Source organism: Pristiophorus japonicus, chromosome 16 (assembly GCF_044704955.1).
Source record: "Pristiophorus japonicus isolate sPriJap1 chromosome 16, sPriJap1.hap1, whole genome shotgun sequence".
NCBI classification, from domain to species: Eukaryota; Metazoa; Chordata; class Chondrichthyes; family Pristiophoridae; genus Pristiophorus; species Pristiophorus japonicus.
In genome coordinates, this window is record NC_091992.1 from 8,025,412 (window position 1) to 8,048,103 (window position 22,692).

The 22,692-nt window shown below is 42.5% G+C and overlaps 1 protein-coding gene across 2 annotated transcripts in view; it reads right to left on the reverse strand.

Annotated features, from left to right (window-relative positions):
- Window positions 1-620: 620 nt before the first annotated feature.
- The window catches only part of LOC139226299 (clathrin heavy chain 1), a 104,080-nt gene continuing 82,008 nt past the window's right edge, over window positions 621-22,692 (reverse strand). The window contains exons 25-34 of one of the 2 annotated variants that reach the window (XM_070856950.1): window positions 21,624-21,731; window positions 21,086-21,253; window positions 20,859-21,008; window positions 19,840-19,971; window positions 18,510-18,620; window positions 17,969-18,139; window positions 13,391-13,612; window positions 10,574-10,594; window positions 2,797-2,872; window positions 621-1,651 (exon numbers count right to left, since the gene is read on the reverse strand). In XM_070856950.1, coding sequence (XP_070713051.1) covers window positions 1,530-1,651; window positions 2,797-2,872; window positions 10,574-10,594; window positions 13,391-13,612; window positions 17,969-18,139; window positions 18,510-18,620; window positions 19,840-19,971; window positions 20,859-21,008; window positions 21,086-21,253; window positions 21,624-21,731 — 1,281 coding nt within the window. In that variant the 3' untranslated portion in view covers window positions 621-1,529. The remainder of the gene's footprint in view (window positions 1,652-2,796; window positions 2,873-10,573; window positions 10,595-13,390; window positions 13,613-17,968; window positions 18,140-18,509; window positions 18,621-19,839; window positions 19,972-20,858; window positions 21,009-21,085; window positions 21,254-21,623; window positions 21,732-22,692) is intronic. The other variant, XM_070856951.1, reaches the window with a different exon arrangement.

Here is a 22,692-nt window from a genome sequence, read left to right on the forward strand (position 1 = left end):
CCTTTGATTATTTTTTTGTAGGGGACAGCTACATTTTAGTGATCTGTACACGGACCCCTAAATCTTGACTTCTACTGTCCCTAGTGGAGTTTCAGCACTAAAAGCCTGGGACCCACTGCCCAAGGAACTGTATCCCAGCCAGATCACATAGCTTCAAGTCAAACAACTAGAAAGTGAGTGATTTGTATCCCAGTGAGGGATGTGTTAAATACATCAGTTCAGAATGGGTCCTCCATCTACACGAGATCTTGGGTACTCATGGAGATGCAGGTTTTTACCCTCGGAGGAAGCACATTTCCAGGTTTAAGTGCAGACAATACATGCACAGCTGCTTATACATCCTTAAAACTATATTTAAAAAAAAATCTAATGAGAAATAATTGGAGAGCAGATAAGGATACTAGGTTAGAGCTACTGATTCAATATATAGAGCTTAGATACACAACTAAAATATGTGTTCAGTTTGTGAACTGATCTTCATCCAGTTTATTACAAGGACTCTAAGCTTCTGAGTTACACCCCTACCCATCCCAGAGGAAACAGTCGTGAGCCCAGTCAAAAGAATTAAAGTGAACTAGAATGGGCACAAAAGGAAGAAAGAAAGCACAACCACACACAAATCTGCAGAGATCCATAGTCCTGTTACTTTATTTCCAATCAGCTTTCAAATTGCACAAAACTGACAGGACAGTTTAATTCTTTATTCTGTACACTCAAAGACAGTGACCTAACACACCACAATATCCAGCAAACGCAAGACCTTAGCACAGGGTTGGAAACACAGACTGGGTTCAGGGAGTTTGTCAAAACAATGGTCCCACATCAGCACTGTATGTTAGCACAAAGAGGCCATCCTTAACCATGAGGGAGTGAATGGTGCAGTAGAAACTTTAAAAACCTCTACATGGTTTTAAACAGAGCCTGCATAGATCAGGAAAAGTCCAAGTTTTAAATCAATGAGTCAGGTGAACTTTTTGTATGTCTTCAAAAAAAAAAAAAAATGAAACTTTACAGAAATACTCAATTTCCAACTTTCAGATCATGGTGTTGGGTGCACTGTGATTAGTGTTTCCTTTGTTGCTCATCAACATCTTACAGGTAAGCAGCCAAGTCCTGTACTCAACTTCTATGATAACTTTTATGAATACAATGAGATTTACGGCTTTATTTTTATTAATTTTTTTTTATACAGCCCACAAGCTGCTCAGACAGTTGGGGGATACAAAGTATTGTCTCACTAGAGTGCAAATCAAATTCTTTACAACAGACTTTTGTAGGACATGAGCTCGCACCAAGAGCTTTAAATGCGACAACCATTCCCCTTCCAAAAAAAAATCACAATCTAATTAACATGGAATGTGAGAGATGAGTTAGATAGCTGTGATCCAAACATGTAGAACTAGAAAAACAAAACAAAAAGACGGAAGTCCTTCATGACACAATATAAAGAGCTTTACTTTCTCTTCCCTGTTGCGAGGTGGAGGGAAACTGGCAGATGCTGAGCAGGTGGGTAACTGGGATCTATCGCCTTACATACTGTACCCATAGGTGCCAGGCTGAGCATATGGTTGGGCACCGTAACTGTAGCCATAGGCAGCCTGTGGAGGGATGCTTACACTGGGTCCAGCTGTCAACATTAGCTGCGACTGACCTGCACAGGAGAACAAAAAAGTAGTTAGTGCAGCTTAAGGTTATATTGAGGGGACCATTTACAGTGGCCACCGTTTGAAGCACAAGAACTTTAAGAAACCTTAAAAAGTCCATTCTTCTGTAGATCAGCCATTTAGTTGCAGGAAAGTGTGTATAAATACACTGGGTAGCAAGCAAAACTACCCAGTCACATCTCCGCTAACACTACTTGCCAAAGATTTACCCCCGCTCCAGCTAAACCATTGCATCCTGTGGAGATCAGCCATTTATAATTTAACCATTAAACAGTTACAATATTTAGGTTGCTTCAACATGTTGGATGAATCAGTAGGTGAAAGTGCAATAGTTGAGAAAAATGTTCCTATGGTGCCCATTTGTACCGTCAAACATCCAGCAGTTCAATGGGCTTGCATAAAGAGCATTTTCACTTGTATACTGGGTTAAGTACTGATGACAGGTTGGTCATGAGTGGTGGGAGCAATCAGATATCAAAACCATTGGGCAATAGATGAGTGCCCTAAATATCAGCAACACTGCAGTGGATGGTGTGGGTGATCTTTTAATGACATGCAGGAGACCCAGAATGCAAAACCAATGTCACTAGGATTTTAGTTAAAAACAGTGTTATGGGAGCGAGCAAATTTTCAAGCTTGATCAATCTGAACTGAAAACCCAGAGTAGTTACAAATTCTCCAAAGACCACAGCTATTTACTCAATGCCATGTTTCACATGCATTGTGCTGAACCAGTGTAGTGACAGTCAGCCCTCTGCAGTTGTGTGTGTGTGTGTGGGGGGGGGGGGGGGGCTGGTGGAGGGGAGAAGGAGGAGGGAGGTTTGTTATCTCCAGCATCAGACTTTTCACTTGTGCTCACAGTCCAAGTCAGTCAGATAGGCTGCTTACACTTACACACATCAGCATTTAAGACGAGGACCAGAGCTTTTGATCTCAGATCAGCGAGTTTCTGATCCAGTATCTTTTATGTTCATAACGATCCAGACTTTGTGCATCAAATGTGAATGTTTTAGCAGTGCTCAATTTGCTGAAAAATCCCATTACATTTCTGTACCTTCATTTTTACCCATTTACAAAGCAGCAATTAAGAGTCCACAAAAGTGTGTACTCGACTGTAAAGCAATTTACAGACCATAAACTATTGGCGTCGTCTCCGTGGCCTGCTCCTCCTCTTTCCTCAGCGATTCAGACACGTCCAACTTGTCCACCTGAAAAACCCAAATAATTCCCAGTCACTTGTCTCCCAATGGAGAGATTTGCTTCTGCTGAACGTCACAAGGAAAAGCCTTACATTTGCTTAAAATTGTTAAGAGAATTCCAAAACAGGGGACGAGTGACCATTCAATGGATTGCAGTGAGCAACGTGAACTACTAACACACTTTTTTTCTGTCTAATGTATGGCAAAGCTGATTAGTTTAGTTCACTGCTCAATTTCTGGAGTGATTATTCCTTTTAGAAAGTGCTGTTTGAGAAGCCTAGAATGCTGCCTCCTGCTCTACAATTACTGGGCAAGTGTTCTAACCATCAGAAGGAAAGTCACTGGCACTTCAAGAGTGAATTATTGCAGCACCAACATGCCAGACTTTGGGATGTATATTTAAACCTCCACCGAAGGCATCAGTGGCAAAAAGGAAGGGCCACTTGCTGATTTCAGATTTTTTCCAGGTGTGGAGGGGGAGGAAGTGGGGGAAAGGAGGGGGAACAAGGGAAAGGAGGGGGAAGGGGAAGGGGAAAAACATAGAAAATAGGTACAGGAGTAGGCCATTCGAGCCTGCACCAATCATTATGACTGATCATGCAACTTCCGTACCTCACTCCTGCCTTCTCTCCATACCCCCGATCCCCTTAGCCGTAAGGGCCACATCTAACTCCCTTTTGAATATATCAAATGAACTGGACTCAACTTTGTGGTAGCAAATTTCATAGGTTCACAATTCTCTGGGTGAAAAAGTTTCTCATCTTGGTCCTATATGGATTACTCCTCATCTCTAGACCGTGACCCATGGTTCTGGACTTCCAACATTGGGAACATTCTGCCTGCATCTAACCTGTCCAATCCAGTCAGAATTTTATCTGTTTCTATGAAATCCCCTCTCATTCTTCTAAATTCCAGTGTATAAAGGCCCAGTTGATCCAGTCTCTGCTCATGTCAGTCCAGTTTTTCATGTCAGTCCTGCCACCCTGTGAATCAGTCTGGTGAACCTTCGCTGCACTCCCTCAATAGCAAGAATGTCCTTCCTCAGATTAGGAGACCAAAACTGCAAGGTGTGGTCTCACCAAGGCCCCGCACAACTACAGCAAGACCTCCCTGCTCCGATACTCAAATCTTCTCTAAGGCAAACATGTCATTTGCTTTTAGTGCCTGCTGTACCTACATGCCTACTTTCAATGACTGATGTACCATGACACCCAGGTCTTGTTGCACCTCCCTGTTTACTAATGTCACCATTCAGATAATAATCTGCCTTCCTGTTTTTGCCACTAAAGTGGATAACCACATTTATCTACATTATACTGCATCTGCCAGGCATTTGCCCACTCACCTAACCTGTCCAAGTCACCCTGCAGCCTCTTGGCAGCATCCTCACAGCTCACACTGCCACCCAGCTTAGTGTCATCTGTAAACTTGGAAATATTACATTAAATTCCTTTGTCTAAATCATTAATGTATATTGTAAATAGCTGGGGTCCCAGCACTGAACCTTGCGGTACCCCACTAGTCACTGCCTGCCATTCTGAAAAGGACCCGTTTATTCCTACGCTTTGCTTCCTGTCTGCCAACCAGTTCTCTATCCACATCAATACATTACCCCCAATCCCATGTGCCTTAATTTTGCACACTAATCTCATGTGGGACCTTGTCAAAAGCCTTTTGAAAGTCCAAATACACCACATCCACTTATTCTTCCTTGTCCACTCTACTAGTTACATCTTCAAAAAATTCTAGAAGATTTGTCAAGCAGGATTTCCCTTTCATAAATCCATGCTGACTTGGACCGATCATGTCACTGCTTTCCAAATGTGCTATTATATCTTTAATTGATTCCAGCATTTTCCCCCACTACCGATGTCAGGCTAACCGGTCTATAATTCCCTGTTTTTTTCTTCTCTCCCTCCTTTTAAAAAGTGAGGAGACATTAGCTACTCTCCAATCCATAGGAACTGAACCAGAGTCCATGGAATGTTGGAAAATGACACCAATGCATCTACTATTTCTAGGGCCACTTCCTCAAGTACTCTAGGATGCAGACCATCAGGCCCTGAGGATTTATCAGCCTTCAATTTCCCCAACACCATTTCCTGACTAAAGAATTTCCCTCAGTTCCTCCTCACTAGACCCTTTGGTCCTAGTATTTTTGGGAGGTTATTCATGTCTTCCTTAGTGAAGACAGAACCAAAGTGTTTGTTCAATTGGTCTGCCATTTCCTTGTTCCCCATTATGAATTCACCTGATTCTAACTGCTAGAGTCTTCACCAATCTTTCTCTTCACATATCTATAGAAGCAGGAGGGAGGGAAACTGTTTGTGCAACTTTAATACTTGTATTTGATGGAGAAGTTTCCAACTAACCAAGATGCGAGTGCCCTCTGGATTGGGGACAGAGTCAGATGCCAGAGCTGCAGCAGATCAGTGACTTTCATACACCAAGCACCTACTGCTTTCAATTCAAGCAAAGAGATAGTCTGGGTATGGAAGCCTCATGTTTCTGCCTTGTTGAATACCAAGAGGGCCAGTCACTGAGTTAAAATGGTTTTTAAATCTTGTTGCAGATGAACTGGGGAACAAGTCAGCTAGAGACAAGTGAATATTCAATTGCAGTCACAGGAAAGTATCTACAAGGTCAACATTTCCCAGTTTGTAGCATTTCTTTCCCCCCCCCCCCCCCCCAATGCAGAGAGGCTATGGTAAATAGCACAAGTTGGAGCTTTTAATTTACATTTAGCTAGCCAATACCTCAAAACAATGCCTAGTGAGGCAGCAATAGAACCCATTTTATCATATTCCACATCCCCAGCAATCTCAGATAGAAATAAAAGCTCAATACCATTGTGTAAACACGTTCCGTTGTGGGGCCCAGGTTAAACTACTGCATCATGCAGCAAGGATGCTCTGTACGAATTCAAAAAAAGGACTGGAGTAAAAATGAACTTTATATTCCCAAAAGGAAAAACTTGAGCTGAATTGTAGTTTAAATGTTCCTGCAATAGATAAGAAAACCCCCTTTTGAAATTTGCTTTGTGCTTTTCCCTCCAGATGGAGCAACCAGATCGACTCCAGTTGCTATGTTTGGACAACAAAGCTGATCATTCTTTCTTGAAACTTTCTAATTAAGCTTTATTAAGGCTCAAGTTCACATTTCTTTCTCTTTTCTTCTCCCTCTTTTGCCCCTCCCCCCCTCCCCCCTTTTTGCTGGAGCATAGTTTTATTACCCTCTGGTAGTCATGCCGGTGACCATTCACATACAAGCCAAACAGCAAGTGTGATCATTACAGCAAAGCCCCATTCTGAAGTCTGTGCTCACTTCCAACAGGGTTCACTGACCAGCCATTGGGAGCAAGTGTCCAGGCCTACTGACCCCCTCACTGTGGGGTGGCCAAGACTAGTTGTAGTGCACCTGCCAACAGACAGGGGAGCTTTGAACCTGGAACATAGTTACTCACTGAGCCATAAAAGAGCTGCGTAATCCTCAAAAGTAGTGTTAAAATGAAGCTCATTATATATACACAAAATGATTTCAAATGTCCCTATGCAAAGGTTTAAGCTGGTTAGTAAGAGGAGAGCTTAGATCAACACAGGATATAGAAATGCTGACGATTAACTGTTGCATGCAATATTTGCACCTTGGACTTGATCCATTGAATGGTCTCCTGCCCCCATGCTGGTTATTAACAGATATTACTGTATTAGTCAGAGGTATGCAGAGAAATCAAGAGGGCAGATTCAGAACAAGCTGTAATCAAATGAAGCTAGTGGCATGAGACAACACTGGGGCTTTTAAGCAGCAACCAGTTTATGAACAAAACAAGAGACTTGTATAAAGACCGTTTGCTCATCCTGCCTGCAGGGGCCCCAGCAACTCAACTCCATTCCCTACAGTTTTCCCCCTTATTCTTCCCTGTCCAAACTTAACCCATTCCTTTTTGAAAAAAAGGAGTCTTCACCATACTAGTCACTTGTGAAAAGCAAGAGTCTGCCACCGAATCAACAAATGGAAATAAACCCATGTACCCACAAAACCTTCAAATTATTCTCAACCAGCCTCTACACTGGAACTCTACTGCAGCCATTTTAAAAGCCAACCATTTTTACACTCGAGGGACTGGTAAATACCATTAGTTGAAAAAACCAAAGCAAGTTTGTATGAACATTATATCCTGTAGCACAAGTTGTGAGTTGTGTTGGTGTTTATGGGGTTAATGCTTTAACTGTCCTCAAACATTTGCCAGAGTATTTGAAATTCAACTGTGTTCAGGCCATTTAATGAAATTACCAAGACCAAAACAGGTTTTTAAAACAGTTATGAACCAGTTTAATCACCGAATCCTAGAGAACAGAGTACAAAAAGGGTGAATGGTTTATGTACTTCATGCCGATAAGTTCTGTCTGAAGATCTGAGTTTCTATTTGGGGTGGATCTTCAGGAATGTGCTTAGAGACTCCAAAACAAATACAACTAGAGATTAATGAAGGAACCAAGTTTACTCAATGGGGAAAACAAAGAACACAGGTAACAGTGATCTTCAAGTTCAGGTTAAGTAGAGGTTTATACAAAAGCTGAATGCTACTGGTGGTCCTGGAAATGGTGCTTTTGGACAGAGTGCAGATGAAAGCCCCAAAATGGACCCCATGGCTACTGCCACTTTAGTTAGAATGAACATAGCACTGGTGCATAGGATGGAACCACAATTCATTAGAAACAGGCATAAATGGAGACTTCGGCAGATAGCGAGGGGGATAGAGTACAAAAGCAGGGAGGTCCTGCTGCAACTGTACAGGGTATTGGTGAGGCTGCACCTGGAGTACTGAGTGCAGTTTTGGTCACCTTTCTTAAGGATATACTAGCTTTGGAGGGGGTACAGAGACAATTCACTAGGCTGATTCCAGAGATGAGGGGGTTACCTTATGATGATAGATTGAGTAGACTGGGTCTTTACTCATTGGAGTTCAGAAGGATGAGGGGTGATCTTATAGAAACATTTAAAATAATGAAGGGGATAGACTAGATAGAGGCAGAGAGGTTGTTTCCACTGGTCGGGGAGACGAGAACTAGGGGGCACAGCCTCAAAATACAGGGGAGCCAATTTAAAACAGTCGAGAAGGAATTTCTTCTCCCAGAGGGTTGTGAATCTGGAATTCTCTGCCCAAGGAAGCAGTTGAGGCTAGCTCATTGAATGTATTCAAATCACAGATAGATATTTAACCAATGAGGGAATTACGGGGAGCGGGCAGGTAAGTGGAGCTGAGTCCACAGCCAGATCATGTTGAATGGCAGAGCAGGCTCGAGGGGCTAGATGGTCTACTCCTGTTCCTAATTATGTTCTTATGTTTACCTGCACACCTCCACCGGTGATATTCTACACAGTGAAAAATATTGATCATCTTGGAGGGAGTTTTTCATTCACTACAAGAATTTGTCAATGAAACAAGCTGTAGAGTTTGAAGAGGAAAAAAAAGTGGGTTTACACAAAACCAAGTCACAAGCACAGTTGCTTTTCAGTGGGAGGCTAAGTTACACTGCCATCTTCACAACCAACAGCCCTCCAGGAGCAGACCAGTAGAAGGGAAATGTGGGGGGACATTTTAGTTAGCTCTCACCATTTACTCTGTCCAGTATACAAGGCAGTTTAGTCTGAACAGTACTGCAAAACAAGCCCTGGATTACAGCTTTCTAAGCAACTTACTTCATGACAACCCAACTTGGTTTCTAAGACAAAGATTATAGTATAAATGTCTGGTTCAGAAATCACATCTGAATAGATTAAGATGGAATCTCAGCCTTTGTCCTACATCCAAAAAATTCTATTCGGAAACATGGTATTAAAATGTAGTCTGTCCCTGCTCACCTGGTTCGCTAACTGCATTAGTTTAAATGAAATTAAGCAGATGTAGTTAGTTAAAGACCTTTACTTTAAATTGTGGGGCACCAGGAAAACCCAGTGTAAAGAATTTAAAAAAGTAGTGAGTACTTTTGTTAGTGAGCATCAAGTGTCCCTTGATATTCTGGCCCCGCCTCCACTGCAGACACTAGTACCAATGCTGCTCTCCAGTTCATGACTAACTGCATGGCAATTTCTCCTCCAAGAGTGAGGAGGAAGCTTAGTCCTTACTTGGCCACTCCCGTGAGGCCAGTATTACCGTGAGGACAAGAATCAGAGGAGGAATGCACCATACTACAGCAAAAAGGAGCTGCTAATTATTCAGCTATTGCACCAGAAACATGACTTCACCAAATTATCCACTCACATGCCTAATCATTTAGGACACATCTGGAATAGTTACCCTCTTGGAGTTAAGGTTTTAATTGTAAATTACCAAGCCACTAAAAAATAATTCAGTAACTTAGCTGCGAGTGACCAAAATGCAACGTCCACCCCAACAATGAACCTCAAGGATGCCCATCGGCCTTGACCAAAGGGGACACTTTGTACACGTCCGACAGCAACTAGACCAGAGGAAGCATCAAGCGTAACTGCAAGCATTGAATCTCATTATGGGACAGATGAAAGTGCTGCATAAAATTAAAGCGTGTTTTAAACTGATCTGCATGAAACTTGAACTCAAAATTCTTTTACATACCCCTCGTTAATAGCAGTTAGTAGAGAATACAGAACAGGAACTGCAGCACAAAGGCTTTTCCACAAACTGCAGCCAGCAAACTGCAGTTTTGATAGAGAAAAACATGCCGATTAGGTTTCATTTTAGCATTTGTGTGCATGAAAAAGAGGCAAAGTACTGAAGCAAAAAAATGGGCCCCGAGATGGTTCTGCCAAACAGGCTCTTCAAAAGCACACACGCAGCCAAACAGCGATGCTTCATGGCCTCAAACGTGATCCCCTTGCAAATGGAGTTGCACATGCTCAAGTTTTAAACAAACACACCGCAGTTCAGTTACCCGTTTTTCACACACACACACTCATGGCTGGGAGGGGGCTACTCAATGGCTGTACCCACAACACACTGCTGCCCCACTTGCCCTAAAGTCCCTGTGGAAATATTTTCACCCCAGGGAGCCACGATGCCATGGCACAAAGACACTTTCTCAGATTATAATAAATCTCAGTTGATTTCTGACCATCTCTAAGTGAGGAAAACTTTTTTTTGGGGGGGGTGGGTGGCTAGATCTGAATTTGAAGAGCATCCTCGGAGACAAAGGACTCTCCCCTGCCCTTGAACCACTTGGCCAAAGCCAGAGTTTGAAGCGTTAATGGGGCACCACAGGGACTAACTTCAGGAGAAAGTGTGCGTGGGACAGGTCCCATCACGAAACCCCTCAAACTGCCTTGTGTCCGTCAGAAAGTATTAACAGAACTAGTTCATAAGCTGGTTCACAATCCTCTGGAAGAGGCAAGACGGTTTGCATCTTACATCACAATCTTCAATATACTCACATTAATAGTGTAATACCACAGTGGAAAGTTTTCAAATTAAAAAGTGAAAACAAGTCCAGTTTTAAATTCTGAGAGGCAGGGATTGTGAACCAGTCACCATATGGCTGCCTGCCAATGACTTATAGGTCACTGTGAAGGTCCTCACTAAACACTTCAACTGCTCTAACTCTGCTCGCAAGGATTTGCAGTGGATCTAGTGGAATTAAAAAGCAGCAGTGTAAGATGGGGAGGAAACAATTCATGCAGATTTCCTGAGGTTCAGTCTCCAGAACTAAAGATGGAAAATGAGTCAACTTTCACCTTTTTCTTTATTTCATCAACCTGCAAGGGAATTCAGAGGGTAGCAGCTTAGAATCCAAACTCCATGTCCAGCACAATAAAGCAGGTAGAAAACAGCAAAACAAGGAGCAAAAAGTCAAGGAAGGAAAACCCAGAATGGGGAGGAGGTGGAAGGGAAGGGAAGAAGAAAACAGTAAATAGCAGCATTTTAGTGTACTACAAAATGTCAGGAAGGACACCAAATATACAGATGAATATTGGCAGAATAAAATTAAGACAAGTATAACTCAGCAAAATGAGAGCTTTGACATATGCTTTACTTTAGCTTAGTCTAATCTAAAAATCAGACTACACTATTTTAAAAAATGCAGTGCAGTTTCCAAGTCTTCAGTGTCCCACACAGTTGTAACTTGGGTCAAAGAATTAGGAGTAGACCACACAGCCCCTCAAGCCTGCTCAATTAAAGATCATGGCTGATCTAGTGACTACCTCTAAACTTCCATGTTTAGTCTCTTCCCAAACCAACCAACTTATCCAGATACATCTACCAAGTCACAGGAATGGACTTTGGAAAAACTGACCATTAAATACTTTCAAGCTATGTGTGAGATTAAAAAGGGGCAAAGCTAGCAAGTGTCTGCTTCAGTGAAGAAAGCAAGCCCTGCTTAGCCCAAGGCCCAGTGACCTATACAGGAAACACCAAGTGGTGTTGGTCCCATAGCAATTAGCCATTTCTTGCAAGGGCAGCTTTAAAACTGGCCAACTCTGGCCACATGAAATTTAGGTTTACACTCCTCCAGACTGGCTGCAAGTTGAACTGAACCAACGCCAAACCCAACAATTTTATTGTGCCATTCATCTGCAAGCAAAAAAAAAGTAGCTTGCAACAGGTACAGAAAAAACAATTAAATCTCAAAATAAGGCACTGCAAGCATATTAAAGGATCATAATTCTACACAGGAAAAGTGTGGCCCAGGAATGCAAGGTTGTTAGATAAGGCATTACAATGTGAACGTAGTAGAGCTGCAGGTGTGGATAAAGGAACCGGATAAAAAGGAAGTTTGTTGGCCACCTCAGTTTCTTGCTGTCTCACAATCTCAGCCACTTCTCAGCATCAGATGCGATTCAAAACGAGAGAACTTTGTTACTCAGACCAAGTTGTTTTATTACAGTACAGCATGCTCTAGACAGAATATGTCTTCAATCACATATCCATGGTTGGGAACATTTACTAATGTTTCTAGTACTGTCTAAACAGTCGATAATTCAGATCAAAAGCTGAGGCAACCCACTTTAAACCGTCTCCCATTCCATACACAAATTGGAAATTAGTCCTCCTGCTTAATTGTAAAGTTGAAAGTTTACAGTAATGTCATTAACAGAACCCTCTTGAACACTCGTGCATAATTAAGTCATGACCATTCAAAAAAAACACCAAGATCGAGAGCCAAGTCATTAGTTGAGCTACTCAAACTTAGTTCAGCATTACCAGGTAAAATGATCACTCCTTAATAGCAGGGAACAATAGAACACTGAAATACCAAATAGAACAGAGAAAAACAATTTGCAAGTGGGGCCCTGGCAGCAAACTTGCTTTTTCCAAAGAAAAAAAAAAGTTTAGTTTAGTTCTGTAGGCAGACATTAAAAAGCTAATGGGTCTCCAAAGTTACTGGTTAAGAAAAAAGGTACAACAGGTGGATGTCAGAGGTACAAGTCACTGGAGCCCTGGCCACACAGCATCACATTGCTCATGAACAGCATTACAGTGCTGCAGAACACTCACTGGGACAGGCCTCATGACAACAGCTGGCACAATGTTTCTCAAAATCAAGATAGTCCACCTGCAATCCTGTAGTAATTGCGATCGTGAGTCGACCAAGTTTAAATATAAAAAAGGAGTCGGTACAGCACTGCATTCCCAAAAAGGTTTAAATTAGGAGACAAATGAAGTCACTGGAGATTAAAGTGATGGATTTTCCCAGCCATTCTAAGCAGCCTTTTTAGGTAACTAGATTACACTTAATTTATGGTACTGTGTAAATACTACTTCAATATTTGAGATGAAAGGGCTTCTATATAGTACCCTTGAAGCAGGAGAGAGGGGGTTAAGACCCAGCTGTTCTATTAGGCTCCAGGCAGTGGAGTAAATGCTCAAGGACCCATCACTTGATTGATTGGCCTGGTCACACATGTGATGCAGCCAGGTCAACATCTGGGCTGTCAAATGGATACTGGCTTATGGCCAAGAGCTTTTCTAAACTTGCCCCACCTACACAGTGGACTGTGGGAGCTAGGAGAAAACAGATAAGATTAAGAACAGGATTAGATGGGGGGGGGGGGGGGGGGAAGTTGTTACTGAACGGGTAGAATACAAGAAAGGAGAATAGGGAACATGAGGGCCAGAACTATGTTTTAATCTGGGATCACTAACATGATTCATTACAGACTCAGTAGATGAGCTGACAGCAATAATCCAGTAATGCTCAGCAGGAATGTTACTAGGTCTGCTAGTCTATGGTGCACAGTCAATCTTTCAAACCATGAGGTTAAAGCGCTAGTGTAGCTCAAACAGCAAACTCAATAGATGCATTTAAAGTTACTTCTGAATGTCAAAATACACACTGCCTCTTTAAATTACCAATTGTGCCAGTGCACTGTACACTTCAAAAAGATGCTGAATCTCCCACAATAAAACCTCAAACTCGAAGCAATTGATAACTGCAGTATCATGTAGCTCACAAGCATCTTGGAGATTAGAATCTCCAACTCTCAAACAGAGACGTTCCTTGCAGCTACATAGAGCTCCTTGAAGCTCGCTTCAGTGCTCTGGTCACATACCTTGGAGAGATACTCCCTCATCACCTGGATGAAGTATGGCATGGAGAAATCCATGATGTTGTGCCTCCAAGAGAGCTCGAGCACAACATCAGGCCTCAGCAGGTCATAACAAGTGAAAAGACAGGAAGCAAAGCACTCGTTCTTCCCATCCTCGAGGAACCACTGCAGCAATTCCTCTGCCAGCTCTGTGTCCTTGGACTCCGATGCGTACTGCATAGCATCCTGAAAACAGAACAAGGCAAGTACACAATTAACTGGAAGTGCGCTGGAAGGTAGATACACACACATGTAACCCAACTGACTAGTTGCATTCCCCAGATGGATCAATGGCTCCATACATACATTTTAAAACCACACCTTCCTCCTCGAACATAATAGCAGTAAGCCATACAGCCCCTCAAGCCTGCTCTACCATTTAATACGATCATAGCTGATCTAATCATGGACTTTACTCCACTTCCATAACCTTATCTTTTAAGAAACTGTCTATTTCGGTCTTAAATTTATTCAATGTCCCAGCTTCCACAGCAAATGCCACAGATCCACAACCCTAAGAAATCTCAGTTTTAAATGGGCAGCCCCTTATTCTAAAGATTATGCCCTCTAGTTCTAGTCCCCTCAGTGGAAACATTCTCTGCATCCACCTTGTCAAGCCCCCTCAATCTTATGTTTCAATCACCTCATTCTTCTGAATTCCAATGAGGGGCCCAACCTACTCAACCTTTCCTCATAAGTCAAATCCCCTCATCCCCAGAATCAATCTAGTGAACCTTCTCTGAACTGCCTCCAAAGCAAGTATATCCTTTTGTAAATATGGAAACCAAAACTGCACGCAGTATTCCAGTTGTGGCCTCACCAATACCCTGTATAGCTGTAGCAAGACCTCCCTGCTTTTATACTCCATCCCCTTTGCAATAGAGGGGAAGATTCCATTGGCCTTCCTGATCACCTTGCTGTGCCTGCATACTGTGTTTTATGCACAAGTATCCCCAGGTCCCACTGTACTGCAGCACTTTGCAATCTTTCTCCATTTAATAACTTGCTCTTTGATTATTTTTTTCTGCCAAAGTGCATGACCTCACACTTTCCAACATTATACTCCATCTGCCAACTCAGCCTTTTTGCGCCCTCCTCACACTGCTTTTCCTCCCATCTTTGTATCGTCAGCAAACTTGGCTATGTTACAATCTTGGAAAGAGGAACTGAGTGTAAGTAGTTGGGGTCCCAGCACTGAGCCTTGCAGCAGTCCACTGGTTACCGATTGCCAACCCGAGAATGAACCATTTATTCCGATGGTTCTGTTAGCCAGCCAATCCTCTATCCATGCCAATATATTATCTCCAACCCCATGAACTTATCTTATGCAGCACCTGCTCAAATGCCTTCTGGAAGTCCAAATACACCACATCCACTGGTTCCCCTTGATCCACCCTGTTCATTACATCCTTAAAGAATTCCAGCAAATTTGTCAAACATGACTTCCCCTTCATAAATCCATGCTGGCTCTGCCTGACCTGACCAAATTTTGCTTTTCCAAATGTCCTGCTTCTTTAATAATTGACTCAAACATCTTCCCAACTACAGATGTTGGGCTAACTGGTCTATAGTTTCCTGCTTGGTCTGTCTCCCATCTCCCCACCCCACCACCAAACAGGACATCCAGAAACAAATTAATGAGTACTTTAAAGTAATTGCTGCAAAGATGCACACCCAATTAATGCATACCAAGTTATTCTACATGCATAGCTCACACACAGAAAAGCCACCAAGTCTAACCAGTTTTACACAGTTCATCCCCACATGGGATTAGGATCACAACTTGTCTGTTGCGTTCCTGTGCACCCCCTCCATTTCATACGGTCAGACCAGTTTATGGCATGGTGACTAGAACTCCAAGTGGGATCTGAGCACTGCATTGCCTCTGAAGAGTGCTGGGATGTATAGCCAGAGTACATCTTTTAAATGCTTTGGCACATTGTCCAGACATCCTAGGTCCTTCAAGTCATCTGCCATTCCATTATTTGTACAGGAGCATTTTTGCAGTCAATACTTTATCCTGAAGCAAATCTTTTGCTGTATTTGCAGCTTCTAGTACTACATTTTAAAATAGTTTGGTTTTGATATCCAAATTATAGGTTAGAAACAGGGCTCCAGTGATCCAAAGCATGCATCATGCTTTCTCCCATTACATTTCTTCGGTACTTTGCCTCCAGCAAAGATTTCAAAATCCCATTGCATTTTAGTTCTGAATCCAAATGCATTAGCAAGTTAGCATTATCTGCATTAAAGTTATTTTAACATCTGAACATAAAAACTGACTGCAAAAGCTTCTATAAATATCTGAAGAGAAAAAGATTAGTGAAGACAAACATAGGTCCCTTGCAGTCAGATTGTGGTGAATTTATAATGGGGAACAAAGAAACGGCAGACCAGTTGAACAAATACTTTGGTTCCGTCTTCACAAAGGAAGACAAATAACGTTCCGGAAATACTAGGGGACAAAGGGTCTAGTGAGGAGGAACTGAAGGGAATCCTGTAGGCGTGAAATTGTGTTAGGGAAATTGATGGGATTGCAGGCAGATAAATCCCCAGGGCCCGATTGGAATGCAGAGTACTCAAGTGGCCCTAGAAATAGTGGATGCATTGGTGATCATTTTCCAACAGTTTATCGACTCTGGATCAGTTCCTATGGACCGAGGGTAGCTAATGTAACACCACTAAAGAGGAAAAGAAAACAGGTAATTATAGACCAGCTAGCCTGACAGTAGTGGGGAAAATGTTGGAATCAATTATTAAAGATAAAATAGCAACACATTTGGAAAGCAGTGACATGATCGGTCCAAGTCAGCATGGATTTATGAAAGGGAAATCATGCTTGACAATTCTTCTAGAATTTTGAGGATGTAACAAGTAGAGTGGACAAGGGAGAACCAGTGGATGTGGCATATTTGGACTTTCAAAAGGCTTTTGACAAGCTCCCACACGAGATTGGTGTGTAAAATTAAAGCACATGGCATTGGGGGTAATGTACTGATGTGGATAGAGAACTGGTTGGCAGACAGGAAGCAGAGAGTTGGGATAAACGACTTTTTCAGAATGGCAGGCAGTGACTAGCAGAGTGCTGCAGGGCTCAGTGCTGGGACCCCAGCTTTTTACAATATAAATCAATGATTTAGATGAAGGAATTGACTAATATCAAGTTTGCAGATTACATTAATCTGGGTGGCAGTGTGAGCTGTGAGGAGGATGCCAAGAGGCTTCAGTGTGGCTTGGACAGGTTAGGTGAGTGGGCAAATGCATGGCAGATGCAGTATAATGTGGATAAATGGGAAGTTATCCACTTTGGTGGCAAAAACACAAAGGCAGAATATCTGAATGGCAGATTAGGAAAAGGGGCAGTGCAATGAGACCTGGGTGTCATGGTACATCTGTCATTGAAAGTTGGCATGCAGGTACAGCAGGTGACGAAGGCAAATGGTACGTTGGCCTTCATAGCTAGGGGATTTGAGTATAGGAGCAGGGAGGTCTTACTGCAGTTGTACAGGGCCTTAGTGAGGCCACACCTTGAACATGGTGTTCAGTTTTGGTCTCCTAATCTGAGGAAGGACATTCTTGCTATTGAGGGAGTGCAGCAAAGGTTCATCAGACTGATTCCCAGGATGGCAGGACTGACATGGGACTGTATTCACTGGAGTTTAGAAGGATGAGGGGATCTCATAAAAACATAAAATTCTGACGGACTGGACAGGTTAGATTAGATGCAGGAAGAATGTGCCCGATGTTTAGTGGGGGGGGGGGGGGGGGGGGGGGGGGGAAAAAAAAAAAAAGAGTCCAGAACTGGGGACATAGTCCAAGGATATGGGGTAAGCCATTTAAGACTGATGGAGAAACTTCTTCACTCAGTTGTTAACCTGTGGAATTCCCTACCGCAGAGAGTTGTTGATGCCAGTTCATTTGAATATATTCAAGAGGAAGTTAAATATGGCCATTACAGCTAAAGGGATCAAGGGGTATGGAGAGAAAGCAGGAAAGGGGTACTGAGGTGAATGATCAGCCATGATCTTATTAAATGGTCGTGCAGGATCAAAAGGCCTACTCCTGCATCTATTTTCTATGTCTATGAAATTAAACTAGGACCTCAAGCTACAAGAAAAGTGTAAATGTGAACCATTTAACCATCACTGCATTCCCATCATATGCAGCAAGCTGAATAGGAGTTTGCCAGACTGCTGTGAGCAAAAGTCTGATGCCTCCATGAAGTATAGCACATATTGGCATGCCAAATGTAGTCATTTGGCTACAGAAAGGACTAAATAAGGAGCAGCAATAATGACAATCGAAACTGTGGTTCAAGTTCCCTCACACACACAAGAACTTTGAAAGTTCATTCAGTATGTGTGAAAACAAATCCCAGGGTTGTTACAATTGGACTCAGTATTTCTAGACTGGGGGTGGCTTCAAAATAAGCCAAGATTGCCACTCCCGATTGCCAAGGCAGTGCAGGGATGTTGAATACCCAAAGCAACTACACTTTCACTGAGTGAACATGAACACTAAAGCACAAGCAAAAGATATTACTTTGTACAGCCTGTCCTTCTTGCATAGTTCCACGCTTTGCTTCCATCGGTTATTGCCCTTGAACAGATATGCACCAATTCGTCGGAACTCGATCAGCTCATGTTTCTCAAGCCGCTGAGCCAGGGAGATATTATCGAAGTTGTCATATGCATCTATGGATGTGCGAAGAGCCTAAATGACAAGGATAAAGTTTTGTAATGTCAGTATAACCAGACAGTTAAATGCATCTCACATCTACACACCAAAGGCTGTTCCCATCCACCTGCATCATATCCACAGTAAGAACTGATCAACCAGGACCAACTCCACTCACAATTGGGTACAGTTAAGACACTTAAGGAATTCTCACATCGAGTTAGTTGCCCTACACACCCCCTAAAAATTCTTTCCATTATTTCTGCTCTTCAGCCAGCTTTCTAGGTCGTAAAGCTCAATCTGCTCATTGTATCCAGCCCAGTAATAATGGTATAAATAGGACAGTAAACTGTTGCAATAATGCTGCTCGCTTTGTGAACACATCCCGATCAGCAGCCTCACCCACCTGGTAGTCCTCCTCTTGGATGAAGAGGTTATTCAATGATTCATTCACAGACTTGTTGTTGTTGCTTTGTACAGAGCGCAGGTAGGGTTTAACCAGATTCAGCTGCTTAACCTGAAAATCAAGACAAGTTTGAAAGTTTGCAGCTACCAATCATTTAAGTGAGTTGTACTCCTTCACAGACCAGTCAAGGCACAGGGATAGGTGCTCTACATTTGACAAAACAGCCGTTCAAAACCAGATTAAATCATTTGATACAAAAATCAGAATACCATGCAATTCTGAACAAGGTTTTCTGGCAGTGATCCAGGATCACCTTATTAGTGAAGATCCAAGGGGCTGCAAGTAGCCAATTGGTCACCATGGCAATGCCATGTAATGGGACACAGTTGCTGGTGTTCTTGGCAACTGCATTGATCAAAGCCAGTGCAAGACACCAAGATCTGCATCAACCTTCAAAACATTAACCTAGCTTCTTGCAAAGTAACTAAAGACAAGCCCATTTAACCAGGTCTCATACTTGCATCAATGTCCCCTGGACATCACTTTTGCCACTCAACTTTACCCACCAAGTTTCAGCTACCTCCATTACACTGTATTCAGTACTAGTGGCAGGGAAAACAGAAGACCCAATATATATTAGCAAGTGAACCCATAACTTCCCCCACTGGCTCAAGTGAGTTTACTCACCAAGTACACAAATCATGAGACCAGAAAGTGCCATGTTGAATTGCTGATCTGTGCCAAGTTAGCTGGCTGGCCAGAGTTGGGTGCTACAACAGACCAGCATCTTTGGATCAGAAAGGGTAAAGTGAATGAGAATTCACATTGGGGTGAGTGGACAGGATCAGGCTGGGACACCACACCCCAATGGGGTCACAAATGCTGGCACTTGTCAGTACCTCACTCAAGACTGGTCAACACCCATGGAACTGTATCCAATTGAGGGTTAATGCAGTGGGGCAATACCAAGTTACACAATGGCCCATTATATCTTACCCTGCAATCTGACAATGTTGGCAACTTCCATTTCAAAACTCTGCCACAGGCTAATTTGAGTCATTGAGCAACTCAAATATAAAACAAAATGCTGGTTTTTCAGCATTTTTATTTCAGATTTCCAGTATCTGCAGCATTTTGCAATTCAGATAGTGTGTCTATGGGAAACGTTGTTACTGACTTAGAAAAAATGTTACTACCCCAAAAAATGATTCAATTAGTTTAACCAAAGCAGCCACTTTACCAGTAGTAGCACAGATGTTGATATGAAGCCACACAAGTTTTTTTGTATTGGTATTGTAATGAGAAAATTGCCCAGTCTTGCAGCAAGTACCTTGGTGAAGTAGTTCACAGCACGTGTATGGTCCAGGCGAGGAGACAACACCATGAGAAGGTCGTTCAGTAACAAAGGCTTAAATTCCAAATAGAACTGTGTTGCTTTGTAATACAGCTCCACATTGGCCACCTGAGGAAATTAAATTGGATATTAAAAAAGGCAATTACAAAAGCAAGCTTTACTTCAACAGGTAAACCAAGAAAACTTGGCTTCAGCATATTAATGCTACAAGCAGCAAGCTTATTTAAAAAATAAAAACTAATCTACAGAAAGACTGGAATAAAATTCCCAGGGGTTTATATACTTAGCATCCAGACCTTCCATAAGAGTATCTTGCTCTTTTCCCAGTTTCGACAAACCTTTCTCCAACCACTGGGTGGCACCGTGTACAAGATGTCCATGGCTTCTGTAGTGTCACCCACAGTCTGTGGCGCTCATATTGGACTGTTCAGCCACCCAAGAACTCATTTTTAAGAGTGGAAGCGAGTCTTCCTCGATTCCAAGCGACTGCCTATGGAGGAGTGTCACCCACTAAAAACCCTCCACATTTTGTACTAAAGATCCCCAGTCAGATTTTAACTCTGCCCCTTTATTTTGAATTACTAATCCTACATCTGAAGGGCAGTGCTTTCAGGCCAACATCTTTTGAAGACTGGGACCATCGGAACAGTCAGTATTCTCAAGGGCCTGCCCAAAGATCAAAGTTTGACTGACAAGGTTTTGGTGTACATCCCAGCATGACAGTTAACTACCAGAGATAAATTTCTAAAAAAAACTACATTTAATCCAAGTTATCATTTGAAAACAAAGGGCATAAAGGGAAAGAAACATTGCAAAGTACCAAAGAAGCTTGCTCAGAACCACAAGAAAACCAATGTTTCTTGCAACAGTTGCACTAGAGGCTTGACATCAGCTCCATTAGTTTAGTCTCAGATTTCAAATGAATAGTCCTCAATAGACTTGCCCCTGACTTTGGGGCAAATCAGAGATTGGTCTAGCTGCCAAGAAATGTCTACCTTGGTGATGATGTCTTTGAACTGTCCCTCCTTCCATGCGTCTGTTGGGTGGTTCATCATGGTAATGATGGCATTGTCATACTCTTCATACTTGTCATACAGGAAGACTAGTTCGGCCCAAAGGTGAGCCTGCTCTGCAGCTCTCAGCACCTGTGCAATGACAGCCAGTTAGTAAATATTACACAAATACACAGTGCTCTTGTATCAAGACGGCAAGGTTAGCTTACCTTGGGAATGTTAACTCTAGACCAGAAGAGCTCCAGGTGTTCCCTCATCTTCTGCGGTTTGTATTTGGAGTATAGAATAGCCAGTTCAGTAAACATTCCCATATGAGCACGCTCCAGACCCAGAGCTGCCTCCAACATGGTGATGAGCTCCTCAAAGTAACCACGGTCCTGTGAACAGGATACAATTGTGAAATTAGAGCACACAGGCAACAAGTTTACACCAGGTTTAATCCATACACTACAAGGTCAGTAACCTATAGACTGGTTGGGCCAGTTTTTAAAAAATATTCAATAAATGCTTATTTCTACACATTCATATTGAATACAATAGTGATGTACAATAAGCAGTTGTATACAATTTCACTTTCCTTGAGGTGAATGGTCAGTGCAACTTTGCAACTGAGTGCACAAGAGTTTGGATGAAGTCAATAGAGACAAAGTATACCAATCCAACACGCTTTATAGTAACAGCTATAACCAAACTAATGATCAATCCACATCTGACAAAGTTACTTTTCTTGGTTATTTCATGCATTACCTGGTAATAGTTAATAAGTTCCTCCAGTTCATCAGCATGTACAACAATGTGGAGGCCACACATCTGAGCTAGACGAAATTCTTTCCCTTCAACACAGGCAAAGCACACCTGAAAACCAAGAGAAAAGGCACACAATTAATACAGGTCATGGAAAGGGGATTTAAACCAAGTCCAGATTCGAACTTCAACTAAACTGATTCACTAGATACTGTTTATGGAAAACTGAACTAATTATGTTCTAGACAGAGCAACAATACTTGGGAGTCACTTGACACTTCAAATTTCATCACTTTGTAATTGAACCTTGTATGAAAATGATGAACAGGCTGGGTCACTTCTCTTGCACAGAAGGCTGAGAAGTGACAAGAGTTTTTTTTTTTAATTATGAAAGGTTTTCAGAGTACAAAAGTATAGAGTGTTTCCACTTATGTGGGGGGGGAAGAACAAAACCAGAGGCCATCAATACAAGATAGTCACCAAGAAATCTAAGGAATTCAGTCCTTTACCAAGTGTGGCAAGAATGTGGAACTCGCTCCACAGTTGAAGTGGATAGTATAGATGCCTTTAAGGAGAGCTAGATAAGCACGACAGAAAGGAATAGAGGGTCACACATTGAGGCTGAACTCCAGGATATAGTCGATGTATTCACCGAGGCATATGAAAGCATGGGCCTTACGCTTAACATCCGTAAGACAAAGGTCCTCCACCAGCCTGTCCTCGCCACACAGCACTGTCCCCCAGTCATCAAGATTCATGGTATGGCCCGAGACAACATGGACCACTTCCCATACCTTGGGAGCCTATGTCTGCTTTTGTTGACCATTGACACGGAGATTCAACACCGCCTCCAGTGCAGCCTTCTGCCGCCCGAGGGGGGAGAAAAAAAAAAAGTGTTCGAAAACCAGGCCCTCAAATCTACCACCAAGCTCATGGTCTACAGGGCTGTAATACCCACCCTCCTGTATGGATCAGAGGCATGGACAATATACAGAAGACACCTCAAGTTACTGGAGATATTGCCAACAATGTCTCTGCAAGATCCTGCAAATCCCCTGGGAGGAAAGGCACA